The sequence below is a fragment of the Palaemon carinicauda genome, chromosome 6, assembly GCF_036898095.1.
Source record: "Palaemon carinicauda isolate YSFRI2023 chromosome 6, ASM3689809v2, whole genome shotgun sequence".
Lineage (NCBI taxonomy): Eukaryota > Metazoa > Arthropoda > Malacostraca > Decapoda > Palaemonidae > Palaemon > Palaemon carinicauda.
In genome coordinates this window covers 133,017,880-133,043,887 of record NC_090730.1, presented here as the reverse complement: position 1 = coordinate 133,043,887, position 26,008 = coordinate 133,017,880, and the positions used below count along the sequence as shown (strand labels likewise).

At 33.0% G+C, this 26,008-nt stretch overlaps 1 protein-coding gene across 1 annotated transcript in view; it reads right to left on the bottom strand.

Moving 5' to 3' along the window:
• Positions 1-26,008, bottom strand: part of LOC137643246 (DE-cadherin-like) — a 148,735-nt gene that overhangs the window by 30,942 nt on the left and 91,785 nt on the right. Inside the window, exons 22-33 of the mRNA XM_068376087.1 lie at positions 25,615-25,765; positions 23,085-23,246; positions 19,970-20,094; positions 18,512-18,673; positions 11,905-12,027; positions 11,498-11,647; positions 10,574-10,746; positions 9,034-9,226; positions 5,947-6,141; positions 2,588-2,728; positions 1,914-2,108; positions 707-1,712 (exon numbers count right to left, since the gene is read on the bottom strand). Of these exons, the coding sequence (XP_068232188.1) occupies positions 707-1,712; positions 1,914-2,108; positions 2,588-2,728; positions 5,947-6,141; positions 9,034-9,226; positions 10,574-10,746; positions 11,498-11,647; positions 11,905-12,027; positions 18,512-18,673; positions 19,970-20,094; positions 23,085-23,246; positions 25,615-25,765 (2,776 nt within the window). The remainder of the gene's footprint in view (positions 1-706; positions 1,713-1,913; positions 2,109-2,587; positions 2,729-5,946; positions 6,142-9,033; positions 9,227-10,573; positions 10,747-11,497; positions 11,648-11,904; positions 12,028-18,511; positions 18,674-19,969; positions 20,095-23,084; positions 23,247-25,614; positions 25,766-26,008) is intronic.

Below are 26,008 nucleotides of genomic sequence, written 5' to 3'. Positions count from 1 at the left end.
CCTCCAAACAAACCATATTAATTAAGCGAAAGAGATACCCCCTTCACAATGGTTAACAAAACGGACAAAATATGTGAAACTATCCATTATGTTTTTGTATTTCAAAACCTCGTTCTAAAATCAAACAATATTGCTTCGATAATGAATGATTTATGTGCATCACTTTTCTTATGAACATTTACTGTCACCATTTAAATAACCTCATTAAAAGAATCTTAATGACTAAATTCCATTTTCATTACACACTAAAATGTAACTTGAATAAAAATAGATATTTAAGATGCCTTGATACATAATAAAGTAGGCTACTACAGATATGACTGTAATGTTTCATAGTGTTGAAGTATTTCATAGCTTGAAATTGGGAGTAAAGGTTACAAGGAAAGTGACACTGTTTGCAATAACTCGAACGAAAGTTTACATATCAGTACCTGCATAAATAAATTTATAGTATAGGGAAATATACACAAATACACCATGTATGTATGTATATATATACATATATATATATATATATATATATATATATATATATATACAAACACACACACACACACGTATATATATATATATATATATATATATATATATATATACACATATATATATATATATATATATATATATATATATATATATATATATATATATATATATATATATATATACCTTCATGTGCATATATTTCGTTCTTGTAAATACTTACTTAAGAGGCAGAGAAGGCTAGCCAGGATTATGAGGATGGACTGCTGACCCAGGACTACCCTCGAGGTGCGTGGGGCATCACACGGCTGTATTGGCATGGACCCATAGTCTGTGGCATTAAGGTCATAAAGGAAATTGTTGTGACGCATCTCAGATATGCACCCTGAGAAGGAACTAATCTTGGGAGGTATGAAATTCCACCGATAGGATGCGGATAAGGAGGCGAAGCTGGTCATAGGAGCCACACCCCCTATTTGCAAAGGGCCTTGAACATTCAGGAGGACATTTGGATACCTGGATGTGTGTGGATACGGGATGGATACCTTGCATGGCTCGACATTGCCAACTGTCGCGTTAAATCCACAGTCAACCACTTCGAAGATAATTTTCCTCTCGTTCCAAATAACAAGAAATTCAAATATGCGATTGCTGTTATTTTCTATTGGGATCGCGACCTTTTCCGTTCCTGACCCGAGATCGATGTAGGTCACAAGGACCCAGTTCCTGAGAAACACGTACAAGAAGTCTTTGGGATATTCCTCCCAAGGAGACTCCACTATGGGTCCCATGTACAGGAGAACACCGCTGGGATTGTTAGATTTAAAAGATATAGAAAAAATAGAATTGTCACACACTTTGAGAGGTTCGTACCAAGCGAAGCTCTTCTCGAACCTCGCGTTCCGCAGCTCACAACGGGGCCCGTAATTGTGGCCGTCTAAACACTCGCACCTCGGACTGTTGTTGATGACAGTGCAAGTCCCTCCATTGTAGCAAAAGTCTCTATCGCAAACTGAAAGGATGGGCTGGGGATCCCTGCAGTCGCAGGTGTATTCGTCAGTGATGTCGACACCTACCATGGTGGCTGTGCTGCTTGCAACCACTAGAGGAGAAGTGATGTTTGGTCTGATGGTGCGCTGGCAGCTTTGCCCTCCACACGGAGATTTACTTTCATATAGACAAGCATTTATGTCCACCATAATAACATCAAGACCCAAGGCCTCCGAAACCTGAAATATTCAATGATTAAGCTCACGAATAACAAATATATTTGTAAAATCACCTTACAGTTTAGTTACTTTATATGTCACAGGGTGAATACCCACAAGAAATCTAACTTCACTCAAAACTAATAAGTTTCGTTATGAGTATCTTGTGGGTACTGTTACGCAGAAAGAACCAAAAATATGAAGCACAGATGGTTATTTTACCTGCTTTCGATTCTTCATCATGAGTCCGTTCAACTTTGCGGCAGTGTAGTAAGGCGAACTATGGCAGTTGTATCTGATTTCCACCCCTTCGTCAACATCGCGCATGCTAAAGACGTCCACATTATCCCGTGGAATTGAATGGATCTTCGCTATTTGTTCTTTCAAGCGATCGTAAAGCGTGTCAGTGTTTGCTACCTATTTGGGGCAACGATAAGTCTAAATCAGGATGAGGAAATTATCTGAAATCAATGTAAACTTGTACGAGGAAATGTTATGAAAGTTAATGCAGTCATCAGAGTTTGTAGCATTCACATTATGGTTTATCTACACATAAAGTACATTATCAAGTGATGTACCTCGTAGCTATCAAAAGGTTTGTCATGTCAGGAATAGGGACGAATATATTAGCCTATATATAAAAGCAGGGCTTACATGACTTAACTGATAAATGTTACGTATCTAAGATTTCCTCATAAATATAGTTTAGAAAATGTATAGATATTGTATCTAAGAAATCCCATTTACATCAATAACCTTTATACTAAAATTGAAAATGTGTATACAGTCATCAGATACAATGAAGGTGAATATGATTAAAAACACTTTTGATATTCGCTGAAAATAAGACAGAAATACAATTAAACAATTCACTTAAATGAAAGACGATACTTTACCTTGCTTTTCCGGAGCATCTGCTGAGACCTAATATCAGCCAGCGTGAGTGACCCTGAGTTCATGACAGCACTGAGATCGAGGTCAACAACGGTAATGCTGACTTCGCCTACAGCTGACTCTTCACGGTTAGTATCATATACCTGTCCAAAGGAAAATTTGAAAAATACAAACGATACAGTTTATACAAGGCATACACACAATGAATATATATATATATATATATACTCAGTATACACTGTATGTGCATTATAAAAATAAATAAATATTGGTAGATATCATATATATTTAGGTATATATATATATATATATATAAGTATATATATACACACACACATATATATATATATATATATATATACATATACATAGATACTGTATATATATATATATATATATATATATATATATATATATATATATACAGTACATATATACATATATATATATATATACACATACATATACCTATACATGTTTATATATATGTATATATATATATATATATATATATATATATATATATATATATATATATATAACATGGTTTGCTTACATGTGTATATGCCATAAACTCACAACACACGTACATACAGTATATATTCACAATCAAAGTTATATTTATCTGCAATATCACGTTTATGTACGCGCATTTATAAATACAAAAAACTTGTTTTGTATTAATAAATATGTAACATCTGAGAGGGAGATTGTAAAATACAAAATAATTTCCATCTAGTTTTCAATCAACACCAATGAGTCTAGTCCCGCAATATATAAACATATCAGTTCGATGCTTGTAATCTTTAAAACAAGATCAAGGCATTGCATCCTTAAAAAAAATGATCCTTATTAATTAGAAAAAAATCAGCTGATAATATCTGGTTGATCATGTATAGAATATAGAATGAATTGCTATTCAGGATGAAGTAACTTTTGTTACACACAAAGAAATAAAACTCAATATTGTCATCTCTATGATTTGATCGCAAAATGCTTTGTGAAAACATTGCCACGCAAACAACTCTTTGTGTATTGGTGCTGCATTTGTACTGATGTACACAAAAGGATGTGACCGAATTCCAAAAATAAACAAAAAATTACCTAAAAAAATAATAGATATTCTAATAGGCTACAATAGAAGACGTAATTTCGGCTAGTTACTAATGTACAGAAATCGTTGTCGAGGTTCTTGACCGAGAAAATAGCCCTTTTCTAGGAATTAAATACTAAGGTGAGGTTATATTATTAGAATTAGAACTAACCCCTGAAATGCAAATCCCCTGTTCAATTTCAACAATTTATCGCTACCAATTAAATCTGAACGTTCCAGTCCAGAATCTCTCTCTCTCTCTCTCTCTCTCTCTCTCTCTCTCTCTCTCTCTCTCTCCTACGTAGATGCATCTAAACCTAAAAGATCAGGATAACCTGACAGTGGAGGCTGGCAGAGAGAGAGAGAGAGAGAGAGAGAGAGAGAGAGAGAGAGAGAGAGAGAGAGAGAGAGAGAGAGAGAGGGTTCCGCCAACTGAGCATCTTTCTTTTCTAAACTTCATTAGGTTTCGAAGCGCTGCCGATCGCAGGAAACGTCAAAGCTCGTAATTCAGGATCTGAAGGAATTCCTTTGGCTGTCTCCTCTTCTGAGAAATTATAGATGAAAAGGTCTACGTGCGCATGAGATCATGATGAAGACGATTATGGCGATGGTGGCGACTAAAAATAGATCTCACATGATTGATGAAACACGATGAAATGTTATGAAAAGATTTCTATTGGAATTTACCTCGAGGTAAGATGGTACAGAATCAGCGGGGCAACTAGAAAAACTAGGGAGATAAATTTACGTTTGTTTTTTTTATAATAATTTGGGTGAAAATATTATGAGATCTTTAATTATGAATGACCTAATTTCGTTATCATCTTAATTTTTCTTATATACATACATCATACTACTAAAAGCGTATCAAGTAAAATAGCCTACAAATATTTAGTAGTACTGTAGGAGTGAAATGTACTCCTGGTAAAATGGTGGTCTTTATTTGGTACATCACGATCAGGAAAAAAATAAGAAAGGAAATAATGTGCTGATGCACATTTATTTAAGTTATGATTGCATGGTAATTACTGTATTCGCGCGCACACAAGCGCATATATATATATATATATATATATATATATATATATATATATATATATATATATATATATATATAATATTATAAAAACGTTCGTGAATACACTTTCCACAGCCAGATACTCTTCAGACGAGTACCTTCATGTTCTAATGATCGTTCGCGTGGTACTATTTACTCCTCGAGCAAGTAAATGCAATGTTTCCACTGTGATGGAAATATACTGTCACCAATAGGCTTATCACACGTCCTCTATCAGACTTAGTACACGTCAACTATAACAGAGTTCAGTGATAGCACCCAACAATTTATGACAGTCATAGTACTGTTAAAAAGGTCATTAATATGACTCTATAAAACACATACTTCTAGATATTTTTCATACAAAGATTGGGACATATACAGTATACATATATATATATATATATATATATATATATATATATATATATATATATATATATATATGATAAATTTTGCACATTTAGACGAGTTTTTCATATTCAAATAAGCCATATAGTTTAATACCTTAATGTCTATGTCACTGTTCATGCCAGCTTCCTAGACCAGGTTCGAATCCCGGCCAGTCAGATGCTACTGTCTTTGAGTGGTTTAGCGTTGGGGCTCTGATCTCGAGGTCGATAAGAGAATCCAGACATTGAGGTATTAAAATATATGGCTTACTTGGATATATATATATATGTATATATATATATATGAGTGTATATATATATATATATATATATGAGTGTATATATATATATATATATATATATATGAGTGTATATATATATATATATATACATATATAAATATATATATATATATACATATAAATATATATATATATATATATATATATATATATATATATATATATATACTGTTTATATATATTCATATATATGTATACATATATACAATTATGTATATATAAAAAAATTTCTACCCAGTATTGGGATCGAACCCTATTCTCTTCAAATGAAAGGCAAGGTCACTATCAATCATGCCACCAGGATGTACCTGGTGAGTCATCTGTCTTTCATACCAACAAGTTCCAACCAACTTCCCGACCCACCAAGTGAACTAATTGATAGCTTTTAATTCTAATTATCCCTAATTATCTTGGTCATGAATAAAATAAACAAAGGAAGGTGAGAGAGAGAGAGAGAGAGAGAGAGAGAGAGAGAGAGAGAGAGAGAGAGAGAGAGAGAGAGAGAGAGAGAACTCACCTTGACCCTGAGCAAATGTGTCCCGGCAGGCGTTCCTTTAAGCATCAGGATGTTGCCACTCTTAAAGTCTACTTGGAAGTGGTTGGCAACGTCGGATGAGGTCGTGGCATCCACCTCGAACACCTTGTCATCCAGGTCGTAGTCATCCAAATCCGTCACGTAAACAGCACCGATGAACATCGATGGAAACTGACCCTGCGAGAATTAGGATAAACGGATATTATTAATAGCTGTTATATTGGGGGCAAAGGAATAAGAATTTGGTACAAGGAATTCTTTATGGGATCTGATGGAGATAACTGATTAAGACAATGAAAATTCCTAGACTATTTTTTGAGAGATTATGGAAAGTTTCTCAATGAAAAGCAGGAAACGGTTGTAACATCCTTTAATGATATGGAGGGTTTAAAATTTCAGCTTAAACTTCGGTATATGAAGAAGCTAGAATGTGAATGAATTATATAAAAAACGAGAAAATTAAAGGAGAGGATAGTAATGGAAACAGAAGAAATCTAATAAACTCTAAATCAAGATTCATTCGCTCTTGCTTGTTACTTAAATCCAAAACTATGGCCTCTATGTGGTACAGCATCTGACTATGAAGAATCAGCAACGCATCTTTTACCAGAAATGATTTTGTCCATCTTCGTTTCGATTATTTTGTTCATTTATGAGCACTTAAAAGACTACCAATTCATTCGCAGCAGATGTCTTTCTACCATTAAGCCTCCTCGGAATGTAATATGAAAATTAGATGCAAATAGATACTGGATTTTTTTTTTTTTTTTTTTAGTAAATTTTAATAGTCACGCTATTGAAACAATTAACACATGCTGAAGCAAATTCTAAGTGGACTAAATCACCCATTTAATAAAAACAAAAATACTTTAAAACTCATTATCTATTCGAAATAACAAATCAGATAATGATCCTTCTTATATATAAAAAGACCATTTAATGAATTTGCGATGATTGAAACTTCCCCTTTAATTTCTGTCTTTAAATCGACCTAAATTCCTAACATAGCCATAAATATATCAGTGCATATAAAGAAATAATCCGCTTTGAATAGGATAAACAATCGAATCTCTTTTTTTGCCAAATTTTTTTTCGAGTCCGCATGAGTCCCTTTGAAATATTAAAACAGTTTTAATGAATATGCTGTCAACAAACGCATCAAAAAGCATAAATTATTACAATAGAATGCAAAAAAAAAAAAAAAAAAAAAAAAAAAAAAAAAAAAAAAAAAAACATTATGTACTGAAATATGTCCCGTTGTCGTATTTGAAGCAGGGCTATGTTACGCTATTTTCTAAAAGAAACTCAAGGATGATGCCTCACTGTAGGTTACGCATTTGGAAGTATAGATTACTTTACTAGAATAATCTCCGTATTTTTAATGACTATATATAATGAATTTTACACTAGTGCTGGTTATTAATAAACGATAAAAAAAAAAATTACTGAGTGCTCCAGCAAGAAAATTTTGAAAACTTGAATGAGAAATTCCGAAATAATTCGCATGTCATGTAAGTCAGTAAAATTAACAGAAAACATGTCGTATAACTCTACACCTAAAATATAATCGGGAAACATATGGTCTAAAATAAACACATTAGAACATTCCTCTACATTTGTAAACAGGGCACCAAAAAAAAAAACCGCCGTAAAAATGACATTTTAGTCAACAACCATTGCATCTTCCTTGTAAATCTTGAAACCTTGTTCTTGACATGCAAAAAAATTACTGCTGCTTTTTCTGAACTTGTCCATCTTGCAATTGCTAATGAAGAGCATCTTTAACTAAGGTAACTAGTGCAGCCTTACTATTAATAAGGGTGCCAATAGAAAACATGGTCGAGACAACAAATCCCGATCCCATGGATGAATAATAATAATAATAATAATAATTATAATAATAATATTAATAATAATAATAATAGTAATAATAATAATAATAATAATAATAATAATAATAATAATAATAATAATCAAAATAATAATAATAATAATAATAATAATAATAATAATAATAATAATAATAATAATAATAATGAAAATCTTAATAATAATAATAATAATAATAATAATAATAATAATAATAATAATAATAATAATAATAATATTTTAATGTATCAAATACATTAAAAAGAAAACCAAGGAGGTTCTTGAAAGCTCTTTCAGAACTGTGAATTTGCTACCACATTTTTGAGACTTATGATGTTATAAGTGGCATACAATAATGATGATGATATTAGTAAAGGAAGAAAATTTAATGTTACAAATATTGACCTGACAAAGTTTATCATAGATCAATACTGCATATGAATATCATCCGATTTCAATCGATAGTTTCCAAGAAGTGTTTTTAAGATAGAAAATTTATAAAAAAAATTTTTTTGCAATTCCTTGACAGCATTTACACAGCTCTGATAAAGGTGAATATCTGATTTAGATTTTATTACAGTACTAGCCTCCTGGCTAGTACAGTGGTAACGTGTTTGCCTAGCATTCTCATGGCAAGAGATCGATCCCCGCCCAGGACCGAGAGTTTAAGCTGTTTACTGGGGAGGCTACTGCTGTGGTAGGGCACCACAGTGGGGGGTTGGGCTTGCCCGGCTGACGTTCTGGTGAGCATCTATTCTGATGGAACTGGAACTGAAACCAGACACCTTTAACCTTTACTTATGTTAGCACTCGCCATTAAAGCTCAAGTTTGATCGATATCTACATGTAAAGTAATCCCTCTTCACATATACCCAGCCCTGATAATTTTTTATAAGGACCTTTCGTGACATAGCAAGTTTTTAAATGAATTCAAAGAATAAAAAAAAAATGTATTCGCTACACTATCGATAACCTGCAAGTACTGTACATTTTGAAGTCAAAAACATATGGCGCAAAGTTTATAAATATAAGCTTTCTAGTTATCATATATGACAATAAATAAATAACGGTTCCTATTTTAGAATATCGCCGGGAATGCTAGACGAATTAAATTAGATTCTCGATACAAAATATCTTAATAATCAAACAGTCAGTATGTCCAACGTTGAAGCTAAGGTGCAATCCAAAGGTTAACATTACCCGGTAATTGTAGACCTTGATGTTGCTTTTGCCGTTGGACATCGGGGAGTCGTTCTCGTCGCCGACCTCCAAGGTGAAGAGGCGGATGCCCCTTCGACCCGTCTGGTCCTGGGTCACGAAGGGCAGCGGATACACCTTTTGCTGCTCTCGGTCCAATGACACTAACGGATTCAGACGGTACGTAGACCGCAATCTGCAAGAAACACGGTAAACAAATGAATAACAGAAATACACCCGTAACGAATCTCTCTCTCTCTCTCTCTCTCTCTCTCTCTCTCTCTCTCTCTCTCTCTCTCTCTCTCTCTCTCCAATCATTTCCCCTCACGAACAAACAAATGTGGTAGGTTAGATAATTTCTTGTATGGAATTTAGGTGAAGAGAGCAAGAATGAAAACAGATGAAGGTCAATAGATAAAAGAAAAATAAGAATTTTGTTGGAAGATAGAGAGGACCTACCTTTTAAAAGCAGAAAAAGTGAGAGAGTCGAGGAACACAGAATGAGGCAATGAGTTCCAGTGTCTGAAGGAAGAGACAGAATATTGACTTACTTATCTTGTTTAGTACAAGATACATGCGATGAATTAGTCGTAAGGTACTCGTAACATACAGAAGGTTCCATCCCTTGCAAGAATTACTGAGTGTGACTAAATGTGAAGGATGCTACTTTTTCCCGTTGCAAATACGAATAGAATGCAATTGAATCAGCAGTGACAGGAAAGATAGATTAGAATAGTAAAATTAATTTAATACATGGGTTTAAAGGGATCATGGATTAGGTATTTAGGATACAAATAAAGAAAGATTGGAAAATTATTTTAAGAATGATTGAATAGGAATTACAAGCGTGAGAGAATATTAATACAAAGTTATTCCCATCTAACAAGTTTGGCACAGCTGTACTAATATCGATAAATATTCATAATTTTCGGCCTCTTCATTCACTTATTTTTTCATCCAATCAATAATGATTATATTTTTAGCTATAAAGAAATTAAATGTATGAGGACCTGCCATTTATTTACTTCAAGATTAAAAAAAAAGTCTTTTTAATGCATATTCAGAAGAAACATAAAAAAAAAAATCGCGTTTTCTCAATGATACATTTATAGATAATAGTACCAGATGACCACATTGACCAAGAAAGCGTGCACATGTGCTAAATATCAGGGAATTTCACTAGAAAAAAAATGTCAAATTAAAACTTGCTGCAAATAATTTATGTGCAAAAGACAGTCTGGATGTGAGAAGGGAGAAAAGGCTGTGCTGCTAAATACTAAGTGAGCTAAGAGCTGGGTCTTGAAAATGGCATTGCCTGTCAGAGGAGTTAATGAATCACTATACGTAGGAGAAAGTCATCCATTTCAAGAGGTTGTCTGTGATAGCAATAGTTGGAAAATAAAACTAAGGAAAAAAGGGATAAATTATTCACAGGATATCAGGATCACAATATTTTTCAAAATTTGAAGCTTTGAAAAATATAAAACGGAAAAGTACCATAAATAAGTCTTTATCGACATAAAGATTATCAAGTCACCCTCACCCATTAATAGGAAGGAGACTGAACTTCTTCAGCCAAGAATCAGGAGTCCCCGGGTCAAACTCTATGGTGCACGGACACCCATTTTCACCACCATCAAGGTCCTCTAGCTTTATAATGATGGGTTTAACATCTTCTGGGTTCATATTCTCCATGATTTTGGCGTAACTGTTTTCCTGCGAAAGACAAAATAGATCATAGATTCATCCTTAACAGTAAAGAAGAAAAGTTATATTAAAATTAGTGTAAATTTTCTCGTATGGTTGTTAAAGGATTTCTTTCTAGGACTGGGATGTTTCTCTTTGGACATACTTTCTAATTTGTTGTACCGCATATCAAAATAAGTAAATTACATAAATTTACTTATAAATTTACTTTACTTTCTAAAGAAATGAAGGATTTGCTAGTGTGACATCAAAGAAATACTTTTATATTACTTATATTATTTTTTCTTTATCTAACAGAACGTAATTCAGAAAATTACGTTCTGGATGAAGGGGGGGGGGAGAGAGAGAGAGAGAGAGAGAGAGAGAGAGAGAGAGAGAGAGAGAGAGAGAGAGAGAGAGAGAGAGAGAGACCTATCTGAAGGTAGTGTGTGATATAATCGCATTTAAAAATAAAACACACTAATCTGTAGATGCCCCAATCTGGAGAGCATACCGTTCATTATTAATTGCAGTGATTCAGTGAAAATATGCAGTCAAGTGGCTATAGACAGAGGACGGAAGTAGGTATCAGGCAAGTGATGGTGATTACCAAAGGGTGGAAAATTATACGGTTTAGTTTAACAGTAAATGTAGTGTTCATTAAAAACGGCAAGGAAAAGCTGCAGAGAATGGTGAAAGAATGTTAACGTTTTCGATGGGAAACAAGTTTGTAAATTAATTAGAGATATAATTTTGACATTTTCTCAAGCAGTTAACATACCGGTCGCTGAATGTGGGGATGATTATCATTGAGGTCTTGAATGATAACGTGGACAGTGGCAGGGTCAGCATCGTGACCCCTTCCTCCTTCATCGTTGGCCCTCGGATACAGGGTCATGATGCCCTTCTTGGCAGATTCGCGATCCAGGCACTGAAGATTTAAAATAATGATTATTGATATATCCTTTTATTATAGACAATGACATGTATAAGAAAGTAAGTTATATATGATTATATTAAGAACAGTTCTTGTATGGTACAGGTTTATGTTAAAGCTTTGATAGCAAGTCAAAATATATTTTCAAAATTCTAACTACGACAACATGTTTATCAAGAGACAAATACTGTACACTTAAAACACACATATAGCCTCAGAATTATACATTAAGAGCATAATTTAGCACTCACCCCTTTTGTTGATAGGTCTCCAGTCTTGCTGTCTATGGTGAAGTTACGTAACTCTACAGGAGACAGATAGTACAGAATATTTTGGTTGACGGTGTGTGGCAAGTCCGGGTCCAATGCTGACACCTAGTAAGATCGTGTATGAAGCAATGTAGTAATATAATAAAGTGTCAAATTAATTTTAGTGGGTAAATTATATTCTATCCTAAATCTGGCTATGTTCCAATTCAATGCAAGATGACGTTTGCAAATTTACTTATTGTATCTGTCAGTCCTCATTTTACTTAACCAAATAAACTCGATCTCTCATTTACACAACGAGCTACAAAATAAAGCTGACGTAAATCATCTCTAAATTTTATAATTTCTGGTAGTCTCAGTGGGTATCAAAAATTAAAATCGAACCCGTAGTTAGCCGTATATATTGGACGATGATAAAGAATCGTAACCTTAGCTATAATTATATAATTCAGACACCATTTCTATAATTCAAAGACAATGAAATAACTATCTTGATAATCAAGTTCCGATAATTAGTTTATATATGACATGTCTGTTTTGACGTTGTTACTTATTTTAGAATGATTTATTGTTAATTTGTTCTCTTCATTTATTTATTTCCTTATTTCCTTTCCTCACTGGGCTATTTTTCCCTGTTGGAGCCCCTGGGCTTATAGCATCTTGCTTTTCCAACTAGGGTTGTAGCTTGGATAGTAATAATAATAATAATAATAATAATAATAATAATAATAATAATAATAATAATCGGTATAAAAGGAGAAATGTATAACAAATTACGGAAAACAAAACAGGTTAATAAATCTATGTAAAATGTACAATCAATGATAAATTCTCGTTACGAACTATATTTTTACAAGATCACTGTGCTCACGAGAAACAAATCATGTAAATCCAGATTAAACAGCACGGCTCATTCAGGATCATTACATCTATTGTAGGATGTACGATCATCAACAATCCTTGACAGTGCCAAAAGTCTGATCCATGACATTTCCTTGTAGAAAAATATATTTACTTGATATTTGGTGAGTGAAATGAAGTAACATATACCAACTTCAGAAGCCAAGGCATTAAATGCGAAAGTAGGAGTTTCCCATTGAAATAATACCGTTGGAAATAAGCCAGAAAGAAAACAATTCAATCAAGATCGAATCATAAGTAACATTATTGAGGATGAAGAAGCCTCTTCAAGGAGTCATGTCTATAAGGTAAAGGTTATGAAAACTGCTGATAACCAGAAGGAAAGGGCAATACCCTAACAATAGAAAAAGTGTTAAGAATGCTGCAGTAATATTATCAGTTTAGCAAATAGAGGTCTTATAAACAATGACAAGCATTTTGGGTGTATGAAATAAGTGTTTATGGCGGAATTCCTTTTGCGAAGGGCAAAGGAAAAAAAAAAAAAAAAAAAAAAGACAAGCGTGAACATTTCAGGGAATACATATGAAAAAGGGAATTCCAAAAGCTAAATTCCATGGCATGAAATAATAACTATCCCAGTTGATTCTTGTGTTTGTGAAAAGACTTTCACATAGAACAATGACCGACAGTGAGTCTTTGATGGAACGAACGTCAATTTAGCTAAAGGGTAGAGTGGGGTCTTTTATCAAACGGAAATCCTGCAATTTAACTTTAAAAAAATAAAACAATATAATATATTGCATTTATACATACATACATATATATACATACATATATATATATATATATATATATATATATACACATATGTATATATATATACATATGTATATATATATACATATATATATATATATATATATATATATATATATATATATATATATATGTGTGTGTGTGTGTGTGTGTGTGTGTGTGTGTGTGTGTGTGTGTGTGTGTGTGTAAATACCAACCACAATGGCATTTAATACCGAATCCTATCTTGGAAATATATATCCACTGGAATTCATTTTATGGCAATAGCTTCTGGCCGGGCAGAGATTCGAACTCCTGCCTATTCAGCCGAAAACCATGCCTGCGAGGACTCTGCCAACTGACCCATCACGAGTGTTAGTCATATATATATATATATATATATATATATATATATATATATATATATGCGTGTGTATGTATGTGTGTTTGTCAAACGATGTTAATGATGTATCCTCTATACATACAGTAAAAGCCTCATTAAATGAAAATTAGAGTATCCTTCATGTTCTTTTCAGCATTTATTGAACAGCCTTACGTAAATGAAACACTTAACACATATATTGGTTATAAGTGAATCAAAACTCAAAAGTGTCTCACAAGTACTATGAAATTTTTGAGAACAAATTGTGACTGGCAAAAGTAATAAAAATTGTACGGTAAATAAAATAATTATTGTTTAGACTTCGCTTCTCTTATGGTAAACAACATACAAGCTGGACAAAATTGATGAATACAGACAAGCATCTCATGAGAGATTTCTTGCTGTTTGATATAAACAACAAACTTTGTTACAATACTGACTTTATCTGTGATATTTACTTTAGATGCAGCCCTCATCCTTTGTGTCTCGGTTGAAAAGACGTACCTTTATGTTTTGTTTACGATTTGACTAAATAAAGTATAGCAACGTGAACCTTGGGTCTTTCGCTCCCTTTCTACACCATTATTTCAGATAAACCAAAATGAAATAGGATCCTTTCTTTCCTCTCGAATTCCGAATTTTTCCTCTCACTTGAGAAACTTTTCTTGGATTTACTATTTATTTGTATACATTTCATTGGCTAATTCCTACAATACTAACATAAAAAATTCTAACCAAAACTAGTCATTAATGACATATTGATTAAAATAAAAGTATTCTATTTTCGTAATAATCAACTTTATATAACGATAACTGCGAGTACAACTCTTACAATCGCATTCTTTTCCCATTCTCCTCCATTTCACCAGCTCTTTATTCAGTGGGTCCCAAAACATTTTGTTTCTTATCTATTCTATTGCTGACTGAACAAATAATTTCTGGAAAGGGTTTCTGAAATCCTGTTCTTATCTTGCAAGTTTTTGGGGAAATGCTGGAATTTTTGACAAAACCTCCGCTCCTTTTCTTCGACTTCTGATATTCCTGTGTAAAAGTTTTCTTCGTAAACTCTCTCTCTCTCTCTCTCTCTCTCTCTCTCTCTCTCTCTCTCTCTCTCTCTCTCTCTCTCTCTCGTGTAGTCTACATACACATGTACACTTAAAAATCATGCATGCAGTACTGATCATTACAACTGAATGTGTCTAACTATATATATATATATATATATATATATATATATATATATATATATAAATATATATATATATATATATATATATATATATATATATATGTATATGTATACATATGTATCCTATATAATAAAGAGTAAGTGTCTAGCTATTTATACATAAATATATAAATATGTATATATAATTTTTTCCGGTCACGCTCTGTGGCATTATTAGATATATAACTACTCGGTCTCTCCCCCAACCGTCGGATATTGCGAGATAGACTAGTCATACCTTGGTGGGAGAGGGTGCGTGTGCATATCTATCTAAATATTTAGCTATCAACTTTGACGGGCCACGTACACTAGTGTGTGTAGGTATATATATATATATATATATATATATATATATATATATATATATATATATATATACTAATTCAAAAGAAAAGGTTTCAACCACTATCCTAAAAATAGAAAATAATCTCAATCCTGGAAAACCAGAGCAGAAGGAGGATTCCGTAAGTGAGTCGTAGAATAAAAGAGAATAATACTCTTGAGCAATCAATGGATTGCATAATATCAAATCTGGAATAGAACGGGTTCTGATGGCCAAGGAAGTGGGCGTGACGAGGGCGCTTGCGAAGAGCAAGGGAATCTTCGTTACCTAAGAAGAACATTGCCTGAAATAATTCACATAGAATCTATAGGGTCACTCAGTTGAGAGCATGCCTTCGCCAGGCCAAGCAATCTTATTATGCTCTTAACTCCATTGCTTGTTTCTACTTCGATGTATTTTCTTCATAATTTAATGGATTTGTCTTTAGGTCAAACCCTATAATTCTACCAAGTTTCGTTGAAATTGGTTCAGTACTTTTCCACGATGCTGTTCACAAACAAAAAATAAACTGACAAAATATTTTCCATTCACTTAACTTTGCGATTATTTTGAAAGTACTACTGCGTACTTGTACTTTGGTGTACTTTATCCAAAAGGTTACAGATTTGTCCTCAAGTCAAAATCAGTATGGTAGGTTTTGTGTAAAGTTACTCACAAAACACAAACAAATAAATAAACTAACAAAAAGGCAAGGGTGAATACATAGCCTTCGAAGATTTTGGGGTAGGCAATGAGATAGTACTGGAGATATAATATCTAGGGCGGAGGTTAGCGCACATAGTTTATTTGTATAATTGTCTTCGATTCGAAGTTGTTTATCATGAGGATAAAGAAGCTATCAACTGATTATTAAGCCGAAAATGGTTTATTAAAGCTAATATAAAGTTTTTCTACAGCCAAAAAATAATAGATTACTTAACCTTTACCAAGCAAATTTAACAGCTTCAGTCATGAGGCTTACTCACATTAATTTTGAAGTAACTTGAAGCAACAAATACAAATTTAACAGAAGTGGTGTATAGAATGAAATATTCAATGGAAAAGAGAAGTGAATAAGTTTTGCAATGTTAGAGGCATCAAGATAGGCTAGATTTTGGGACTTTTATTCATACAAGCTATGAAGATCAGGGGTCAAAGGGAAAAGCTATGGATGGGGTGTTGAACATCGCTAAACATTTGTGAAAGGAAAGATATAAGTACATGAATGTAATATAGTTATGAACTCTGAGGAAAATTAATCCATGGGGAAGGAAGATGTTGGACTGTCAACGAAAGCACATAAAAAGCACCAGAACATAAAATGGGAACGAGTTTAGAGAGAAACGTACAGTAAGGCCACAAATAGGTACGTTGCCTCTCAGATACTTCTGGCTATCTTTGTTAAATGCCCTGGAGATCTTATAATCAGGGACGAGAGATTCTTGGAATTCTTACAGGCCTTACAAGAGAAGCTACGTCTTAGCAATCAGCTCAGGATGGGGTCTTTCTCACTGCAATGGATCAGATATTTGTCATTAAAAACAGTGCAGTGACCATTATGGGAATTAATCGGGTTCTTTGAAGTTCAAAAAAAAAAAAAATAAATAAATAAATAAATAAATAGGGATATTAGAAGTTAAAAAACAGAACAGTACTTTGAGGAAGTAGATTAGTTATGCTTCTTTGGCATGGACAGAGCAAATGCATTTTTCCATGAAATAAGATCACGAGAACAATTCCAAAAGGCTATGTTCTTCCGGAAATAAGTCTATCTTCAAAGAAGTGAGAGCACTGAAGAAATTATGATCTGAGAATGTAGGTAAGATCGAAGAAGAAAAATCCGGAGAAACGCAAATATTGAAGAAAAATTATCTCTTTACAACAAAGTGTAACTATTTCAGAAACAATACTTCTGCTTGCATTGAGTGAATTTTTTTGCAAAGCAATTATTTTTCTTTCTGATAGATACAAAGCTAATAAAAAACAATTTTTAAAACAAGAAAACATTATCTAACACTTCCAAAACTAGAAGGTTTACTCAACAGCGAAAGGAGAAACTAGAAATGACATGCATTACGCCACTTGTTCACTGACCGAGTGGCAGGAGTAGTCATTATGATAAAAAAAAAAAAAAAAAAAATCGGTTGCTGAGTTCATGGAAAAGTGTCGTTTACCAAGGAATTCTAACATGGATGATCGAACAAAAAATAAAATAAAAAGCATTGTTAAATAACTTGTCGATATGACGAAAGGAAAAGCTGCAACACAGGAGGATTGAGAAAAATTATGACTAGTTTGAGCGAAGTCAATTGGAAATACAAAATGATACAGTATCAGAACACACGCCAGAGAAAACTGAAGCATGAAAGTTTGCGAAGCATTTTACTGTAGAGTTGAGTAAGGAGGGAACAAAACTATGCCCCAAAAGAAATCAGGTAATGATGCGATTAGGGAGAAGTTGAATGTCAAATCAGACAGTTTAAAAGATGTGTGCAGTAACACAAAAATAACTAGAAAATCACTCAGAGTGCAGACCTCCTCCACTGCAGTTTATTATCTCGAAATCAGCTTGCCTTTCCCAGAATTAATTTAAACCGTAGACGTATTTGAAGTCTGCATGACAACCATGTGAGAACTTGGTGTTAAGGTTAGGGTTAATTCGGTCGACCTTTTGCACGACTGACCTTGACCTTTGACTTAAGGACTTTCAAAATTTAGTCACCTCTACGTTTTAAAATAACAATTAATCCCTGGAGGTTTCATTATTAAATGAGTAAAATTGTGGCCAGGAAGTTGTCCACAAACAAACAGAAAAATGGACAAACAGGGGGGAAAACATAATCTCCTCCCAATTTCGTTGGCCCAGGTAATAAAAACGACTAACGAACAACGCCAATAAAATTAAAACATTTCGATTAAAGAAGACTAATATTTCTAAAAAAAAATCAGGGTGATAAAACAAAGTCCTGAAAGCAAATATAACTCCGAATCAGGGTCTTACCGTTCCAAAGGTGATATTGCAGTCGGTGTTTTCGGTGACGGTGAAAGTGTAGTTGCTTTGTTCAAACACGGGCTGGAGATCGTTGACGTTCGTGACGGCGATAATCACGTTAGTCTCAGCTGGAGGATTAGCTCCGTCGTAGACGCGGACTCGCAGAGTGAACTGGGAAAGAAGAACAAGAAATAACGAGCTGTAAATGAATTTCAAAGTTTATCAAATTGATAATCTCTTGGTCTGATCCACTGTCAATATCATGGAAAAGAGCAAAAGGGATTACGCGTCTTTTACTAAATTATAACGTTGAATGATTCACAGAATACCTTTTGTAAGCTCAGTCATAATCTCTTCAATGTATAAAGTTCTTTATTTCCAACAGAAAATTGAAATCAAAGTAGATATGGTAGGAATTTGATATATAACAGTGATATATACTTTAACTGTTACCATTATTCTTCAAAAAGATTATCTGGCTAATTAGTTACTATCATCATAATTTCTTTTTCATCTCAATACTGCATTAATATTTTTGACAAACGACCTTCAATCAGGATTCGGGCATTAAATAGATATTAGAAAATGAATATCAGTTTCATCATTGTAATGTACTAAAAATATATCTAAAGAGAAATTAAAAAATCAATAAAATCCTTTTAGACAGTTATGCACCATTCGCCAAGTGCGTCTGAAGCACGAAAATGAACTTGTTAAAGCATTCATTGGAACGTTTTTTGAAGCAAGCATGAACGAGAGAGAGAGAGAGAGAGAGAGAGAGAGAGAGAGAGAGAGAGAGAGAGAGAGAGAGAGAGAGTCTATCTGGCAAACACCAGCTTCATTAGGTGAAGACATTTATTTTGCCAGAGTAAAAATTTTCTGTCCTTAAATAAGAATGAAGAACTTGTAAAATTTTTCCATGAAGACTTAATACCTCAATTTATTCTCTTGTAATTTCAAATGCTTGATAAGCTCATTAGGAATTCCATTTGAGCTGACTGTACGAACTGAGATCATACAGATTTGAACGGTTTTATTTTCATGAGGCATAAATACAAAACATATCCTTCAATTCACAATTAATTATGGCTTTGTTTGTACACTTTTGATAAGGTAAAATTGCCGTACATTTACGTCCTTTACCTAAATAAAAAAAATTGATGCATCTATACAATTATTTTTGCAATAATTTTTTTTAGTCTTCTACATCAATTTGCTTATATCTTCCTTATTTTGGAAGGAATTATTGTACACAGGCATATTATTGTATATTATTCTCTATAACACAGCAGCCATTGAAAATACCGTTTCATTAATAAAATGCATAACAAGAAAATCCACTTAGAATGAAACTTTACAATCGCGCAAATGTAACGATGATTTTTCCCGGACGATCTTGTCAGTTGAGAACATGAATCTCATGTCCACAAAGGGAGATAAATCTATCGAGAAGAAAATGCTACTCACATTTCGATCGTAGATTGGATGGTCGTAGTCCAGAACCTTGTTAACTAGAATATCGCCCGTAGCTTCATCGATGCGAAACTTCTGTTCCCCGTTGCCATCGACGATTTGGTATTCGAAAAGGTTCACTGTGGGGAGAGGAAAGAAAGGAATAAAAATTCAAACCGTTGGAGTTTGATCAGAGAAGACTTTAATCCAAGAGAATTTTTCTTTTATCCCTCCCTGCAATCAAGACTGCACAGGAGATTGCAAAGGTAAATGATTCCAAGAAATGCTTCATACACTTTGTTTCTGAAACTGCTTTGGCGGAGACAGTTACTAGGCCCAATATAAGTCGCGATATAAATGAAATTTAACTTGGAAATGATGCTTAAATCAATTTAGCGAATAAGCACTATGAAATAAGTTGTAATTTTATCTATGTACGTACACAAGTACAAATTGTGAAATAAAATTATGATAGACATTGATAAGATTGAAGATATGTAGATTAATAGAGCGTTTTTTGAAATTCAGTTGAAAGCAATCAAGGCCAATGACCAAGGATAAAACAAAGGGATTGTGAGCATATATTTGAAGATGTATATGATGTGAACTGTCTAATCAGGAATGGAGTAAATTGACAGCTTGATGGTGGAAGTGGCTCTACAGAATATCACCAAGAGGATATAAAAAATTATCCATTATGAGATCTTGGTTCTCCATGGTCATCATGTAGCCGATATCTTACGGTGGGTACTTTTGATTAAAGACTCAAAGATGACTAAAGGCACATGTAAGCAATAATTTACATGTGTAAATTAATAATGATATATCTAAAACCTACCAGGCCATAATTTCTCAGTTATAAAAGGATTAATGTATATCTTATGATCAACTGTATACATTTCTCAAATATCGAGAGAGGTTAAAATACAAATTACGTAGAGTGGTGAGAATCAAACGAGTGAAATAAAGACCATGTGATAAAAATTTAAATCAATCACAAATTGAATTAGAGCCGATTCATATACTAGGGTAGGTATATATATATACAATATATACGATATATATGATATATATATATATATCATATATATAATATATATATATATATATATATATACATACATACATACATACATACATACACACACACACACACATATATATATATATATATATATATATATATATATATATATATATGTATATATATACATATACATATATATAATATATATATATATATATATATATATATATATATATATTTATATATATATATATATATATATATATATATATATATATATATATATATATATATATATACACACATAATTTTTGTATCATTCTGTAAGAATAATAGTAACTGGTGATGAGTTTTCATGTAGAGCGAAGGTCTACCGAAATTAAGTACAGTATCCATTAATTTAAGGGTTGAATGGGTAAGATATAAGGACAAAAAATTAAACAACGGATAACTAGCATAAATGAAGAAGTGAAAATATATATGAAAATGCTGGTCTTCCATGAAAATAATGGAAGATGACTGCAAAAAGTTTTAGTTACTTGGACACCTACAAAAAAAAAAAAAAAAAAAACCGTCTTCTTGCATTTCAGCAAAACATACATCCTGATACTCCTTTATTCCATAAATAAAGAAGTGAAAAAAGAGAGAAGAGAGGAATGGGGTGGTGTTCAAATCAATGGGAAACAACTTATTTTCTAAGAAATATGAATCTTAAAGATAATAATAAAAAAAAAGTGAATAAGAAACTCAGATGGAAGGAGAGGGTCAATTGGTAAACCGTCCAATCTACTTACTGACAGACTCAAAGTATAAATTGACATTATGCTTTGAAAAGAAAAAACAAAAGAAATAGTTATAGGAAAAGATATTTTGGGAGCATTCATGTTATCACGGGATAAGTCTTATACAAATTAAGATACAATCTAGAAAAGGAATGTCAAAGAAACGGATGGATAGCACACTAGCCATAAATGGCCAGCATGTCCAAAGTTATTATGAATCACTTACCTTACGTTTAGTCGGCTGTTTTCAGTCCATGAATGATTATATTTCTTTAACTAAGGCTCTATCCTTATCATCCTTAGCTCAGTAATTCAAGAGCCTACAGTAATTGTTAATATACTTTTCTTCAAAGTTACTATTCTATGTATTAATTTCTAAATACTAATTAATCTGCAGCTAAGTTTATCAAGTGCGAATGTTTGTCGTTTCTACCTCACTCAGGTAAAGCCCGAAGCTAGAAAATGCATTACGATTTTCCCTAATTACAGACTACTATAAAACTTTCGTTCCTTTAGCCTCATAGATTTTACTATTGGATGAATGATAGAATTAAAATGTCGCAATGATTCTGACCAATTAGTCGGAAATTTCCCAAGATGGAGAGAGAGAGAGAGAGAGAGAGAGAGAGAGAGAGAGAGAGAGAGAGAGAGATGAAGCGTGCCTATTGATAGTCCATTGAGCCATAGTACATTAAACAAGCAATAAAAACATCCGTTTACCTTCAAGTGGAATTTATTCTTTTTGATAAGGGTGGGATGGACGAATCAAATTAAGAAGCAAATTTTTTGGAATCGTCTACCTGTTTGTTTTCCTTTAAATCGATTACTTTTTCATAGTTATGCTCCAACCGCCTTACTTTTTTCCTCTCTTATACACTTCAAGACTGGGTTGTAAAAAGGACATTAAATAGCCTTGGGTGGCCCAGTTCACAGGTCTTTGTACTTGGATAAAGGAAACTTGCGTAATTCAACTATTATAAAAAAAAATGAAAAAAAGAGACTGTAAATATTGTTATGAAAGCTTAAATCATCTGAAAGGTAATATGAAGAAAAAAAACCGGAAAGTTTTAACGAGAGAGAGAGAGAGAGAGAGAGAGAGAGAGAGAGAGAGAGAGAGAGAGAGAGAGAGAGAGAGAGAGAGAGAGAGTATAATTGTGAAGAAATGGTCTACACAGGTTCCCTAAAATTACAACTCCACTAAAACATAAAAGACGGCGTAATTAAGAACAGCACTATACAAAAAAATGGAACATGCTTTTTAAACATAGATAGAGAATAAGGAAAAAAACATAGGAAATGTTTGTGAAATAGATAATCTTACCAACATCCGAATCATTGACGACCAGCTTAATTCCTGTAGATTTCCCAACTTCTCGGTTCTCAGGCAATTCCACTTCATAGATGCCGTTCAAGTAATCGAAGACTGGAGGCACGTCGTTCAAGTCTTGCACTGTAATCCAGTAGATTGTCATGCGTTCGTGAGCTGCCATAAGAAAGAAGGAAGACAATCAGAGATTAGTTGAAAGAATGAATGAATGACAAATGAGCCGCAGAAATGTTTCGAAATACTATAACAGGCTGTGCTAGAATAAACAGAATAAGGAAATTAATCAGTAGTTGGTTGATAAACTGAAGTGCAATACACAAGCGTTACAAATTGAAAGGCAATCCTCGGTTGGTTGAAGGGCTGAAGTTATGAAAATAGACCCTAAAGAAAAAGGAAGGTGATCACAGATCCGATGAAATATTAAACAGTGTGTTAAAACCAGAGGAAAAAAAAAAACTCGATGGTCAGTTGAACGATTAAAGTTAGCAAAACCAGAGTCAGAAGAAAAAGGCAGACGATCAGAAATCTGAAACAACGAAGCTGGCAATATCATAGCCAAAAGAAGATGGAAGTTGTCGGCTGAAAGACTGAAGTGAGTGACAATACACTCAGAAAAAGGAAGTTGATCTGAGATCTATTGAAAGACTGAAGTTATATCAAAGCCAGCAGAGATAGATAGGTAACTGAAGATCAAATGAAAGACTGATTTGGATGACAATAGAGCCAAAACACAAAGGAAAGAAGATAAGAGATATGTTGAAGGACTGAAATGAGCCATAGTAGAGACAGAACAAAAAGAAACACAATACAAAAATTATTGAAAGACTGAAGCAAGTAATATCAGAGCCAGGGGAAGAAAAGAAGATTTTCACAGATCACTTATAGGACTGAAGTAAGCAACAATAGGGCCAGATGCAAAATTTATATCAGAAAATTGGGTTTTGCTAAAAGTAAGTGAAAACAACATCTAAAATATGGGCTAGGGCCAAGACACAGAGATTCTGCTCTACAGTAATACGAAGCTCAATACGACACAGTATTCTAGAAGATTTATTCCAGCTGTGACCAATTTGTGGTATGATCTTCCTACTCGGGAAGTTGAATAGGCAGAACTTCAAGAGTTCAAACTTGCAGTAAATGCTTTTATGTTGAACAGGCTGAAATAAGTCTCTTTTTCTAGTTTATATATGAAATATCTGCTTTAATGTTAATACTCTTATTAAAATATTCAACTTTAAATGTGCATTACTTTTCAAATAGTTTATTTATTTTCTTATTTCCTTTCCTCACTGGACTTTTTCCCTGCTGGAACCCTTGGGCTTAAGCTTCTTACTTTTCCAACTAGGGTTGTAGCTTTGCTAGTAATAATAATAATAATAATAATAATAATAATAATAATAATAATAATAATAATAATGATAGGGTGTGTAAAATATTTCTTGATGAAGGAAAGGTTCGAAATGAATACTGAGGTGTATAATTGTTTTTCCCATAATTGAGAAAGATGTTAGAATTACATGGGCATAACCTAACTTAGTTCTTACGTGAAGGTTTCCATTGATAAAAGAAGGTAGGTGACATGGGGACTATACGAGGGAAATAGCAGTGGTTTAGTCATGGACAAGGGGGTCCCAGACATATGAGAGAAAATTGAGAACAGTATAAAAAGGCTGTACAATATGGATGGGTCAAGAAAAAAAATATATATAATTGACAGAGATACAATGCAGGTGTCGAATATACAGACTATGGTGTAGAAAGTTATCTGCTGGGACCAGTTTAAATTTGTTTTTATTAATGGAAGCGAAATTAAGGTTAGAATATGTAGACGAGAAATTGTGTAGCAAATATGTTTTATTATGTAGTAATTGGATAATAAGATGGCTTTATTTGTAAGGATTCTTTTCCGTAGAATTACTTACTATAAAAACATTCCATTTTTTCAATTTTACTTGAAACTTAAAATGAAGAAAAAAATCGTAAATACACTTATGTCTATCGATACTGAATAGAAAAATATTTTTTTTTTAATTTTTTTTATTTAAATGCTCTAGTTTGTTACCGATGAAAAAAAATTTCACAAGCCTGCATGGTAATTAATCACATTATAACCTTAAAGTACACTAAATTCCTTGACATTTTAAGGAAATTAAGCTCAAGATTTTACAAATGCCTACATACTTCAAGACAATTATTCATTTATTTCCTTTCAATTTCTCTTATCATGCAATTCTATACATGAGTCTACTTTCTTGGAACATTTTTCCATATCATCATTATTATAATTATTACTTACTAAGCTACAACCTTAGTTGGAAAAACAGGATGCTATAAGCCCAAGGGCTCCAACAGGGAAAATAGTCCATTGAGGAAAGGAAATAAGGAAAACTACAAGAGAAGTTTAAGAACAATAATAACGCTAAAATAAATTTTTCATATATAAACAATAAAAACTTGAAAGTAACAAATAGAATAGTGTGCCCAAGTGTAAAAGTTTTATAGTTGTTCACATATGCACGCTTACCTGGGACGCCGTCTGTCACTTTTATAGGAATTTTGTATTGCTTGAACTGCTCTCTGTCAAGAGGTTGGGTGGTCCACAATTCTCCGTTCGTCTTAAGCGCGAATTTCTGCCTCACATCTCCCGATGCCATTGGGTCAAATGAGTATCGGAGCTGGGAAAGCATTTTGGAATAATATAAATATGTACAAAACTGAGAAAACTCTGGTCAAGTATACAAAATGCTCAAGATGAAAAATAATTAGTTTTCTTCATTGTTAAATATCCTTCATTCTTGACAATTGTAGGCTTGAAAATTCTGGGAAATTGGGTATGGTAATAGTATTCAATGACAAATTATTTAACAGTGATGATTTCCCTTCTAGAAGACTGTTTGGTGAATGATAGGGAGGAATGA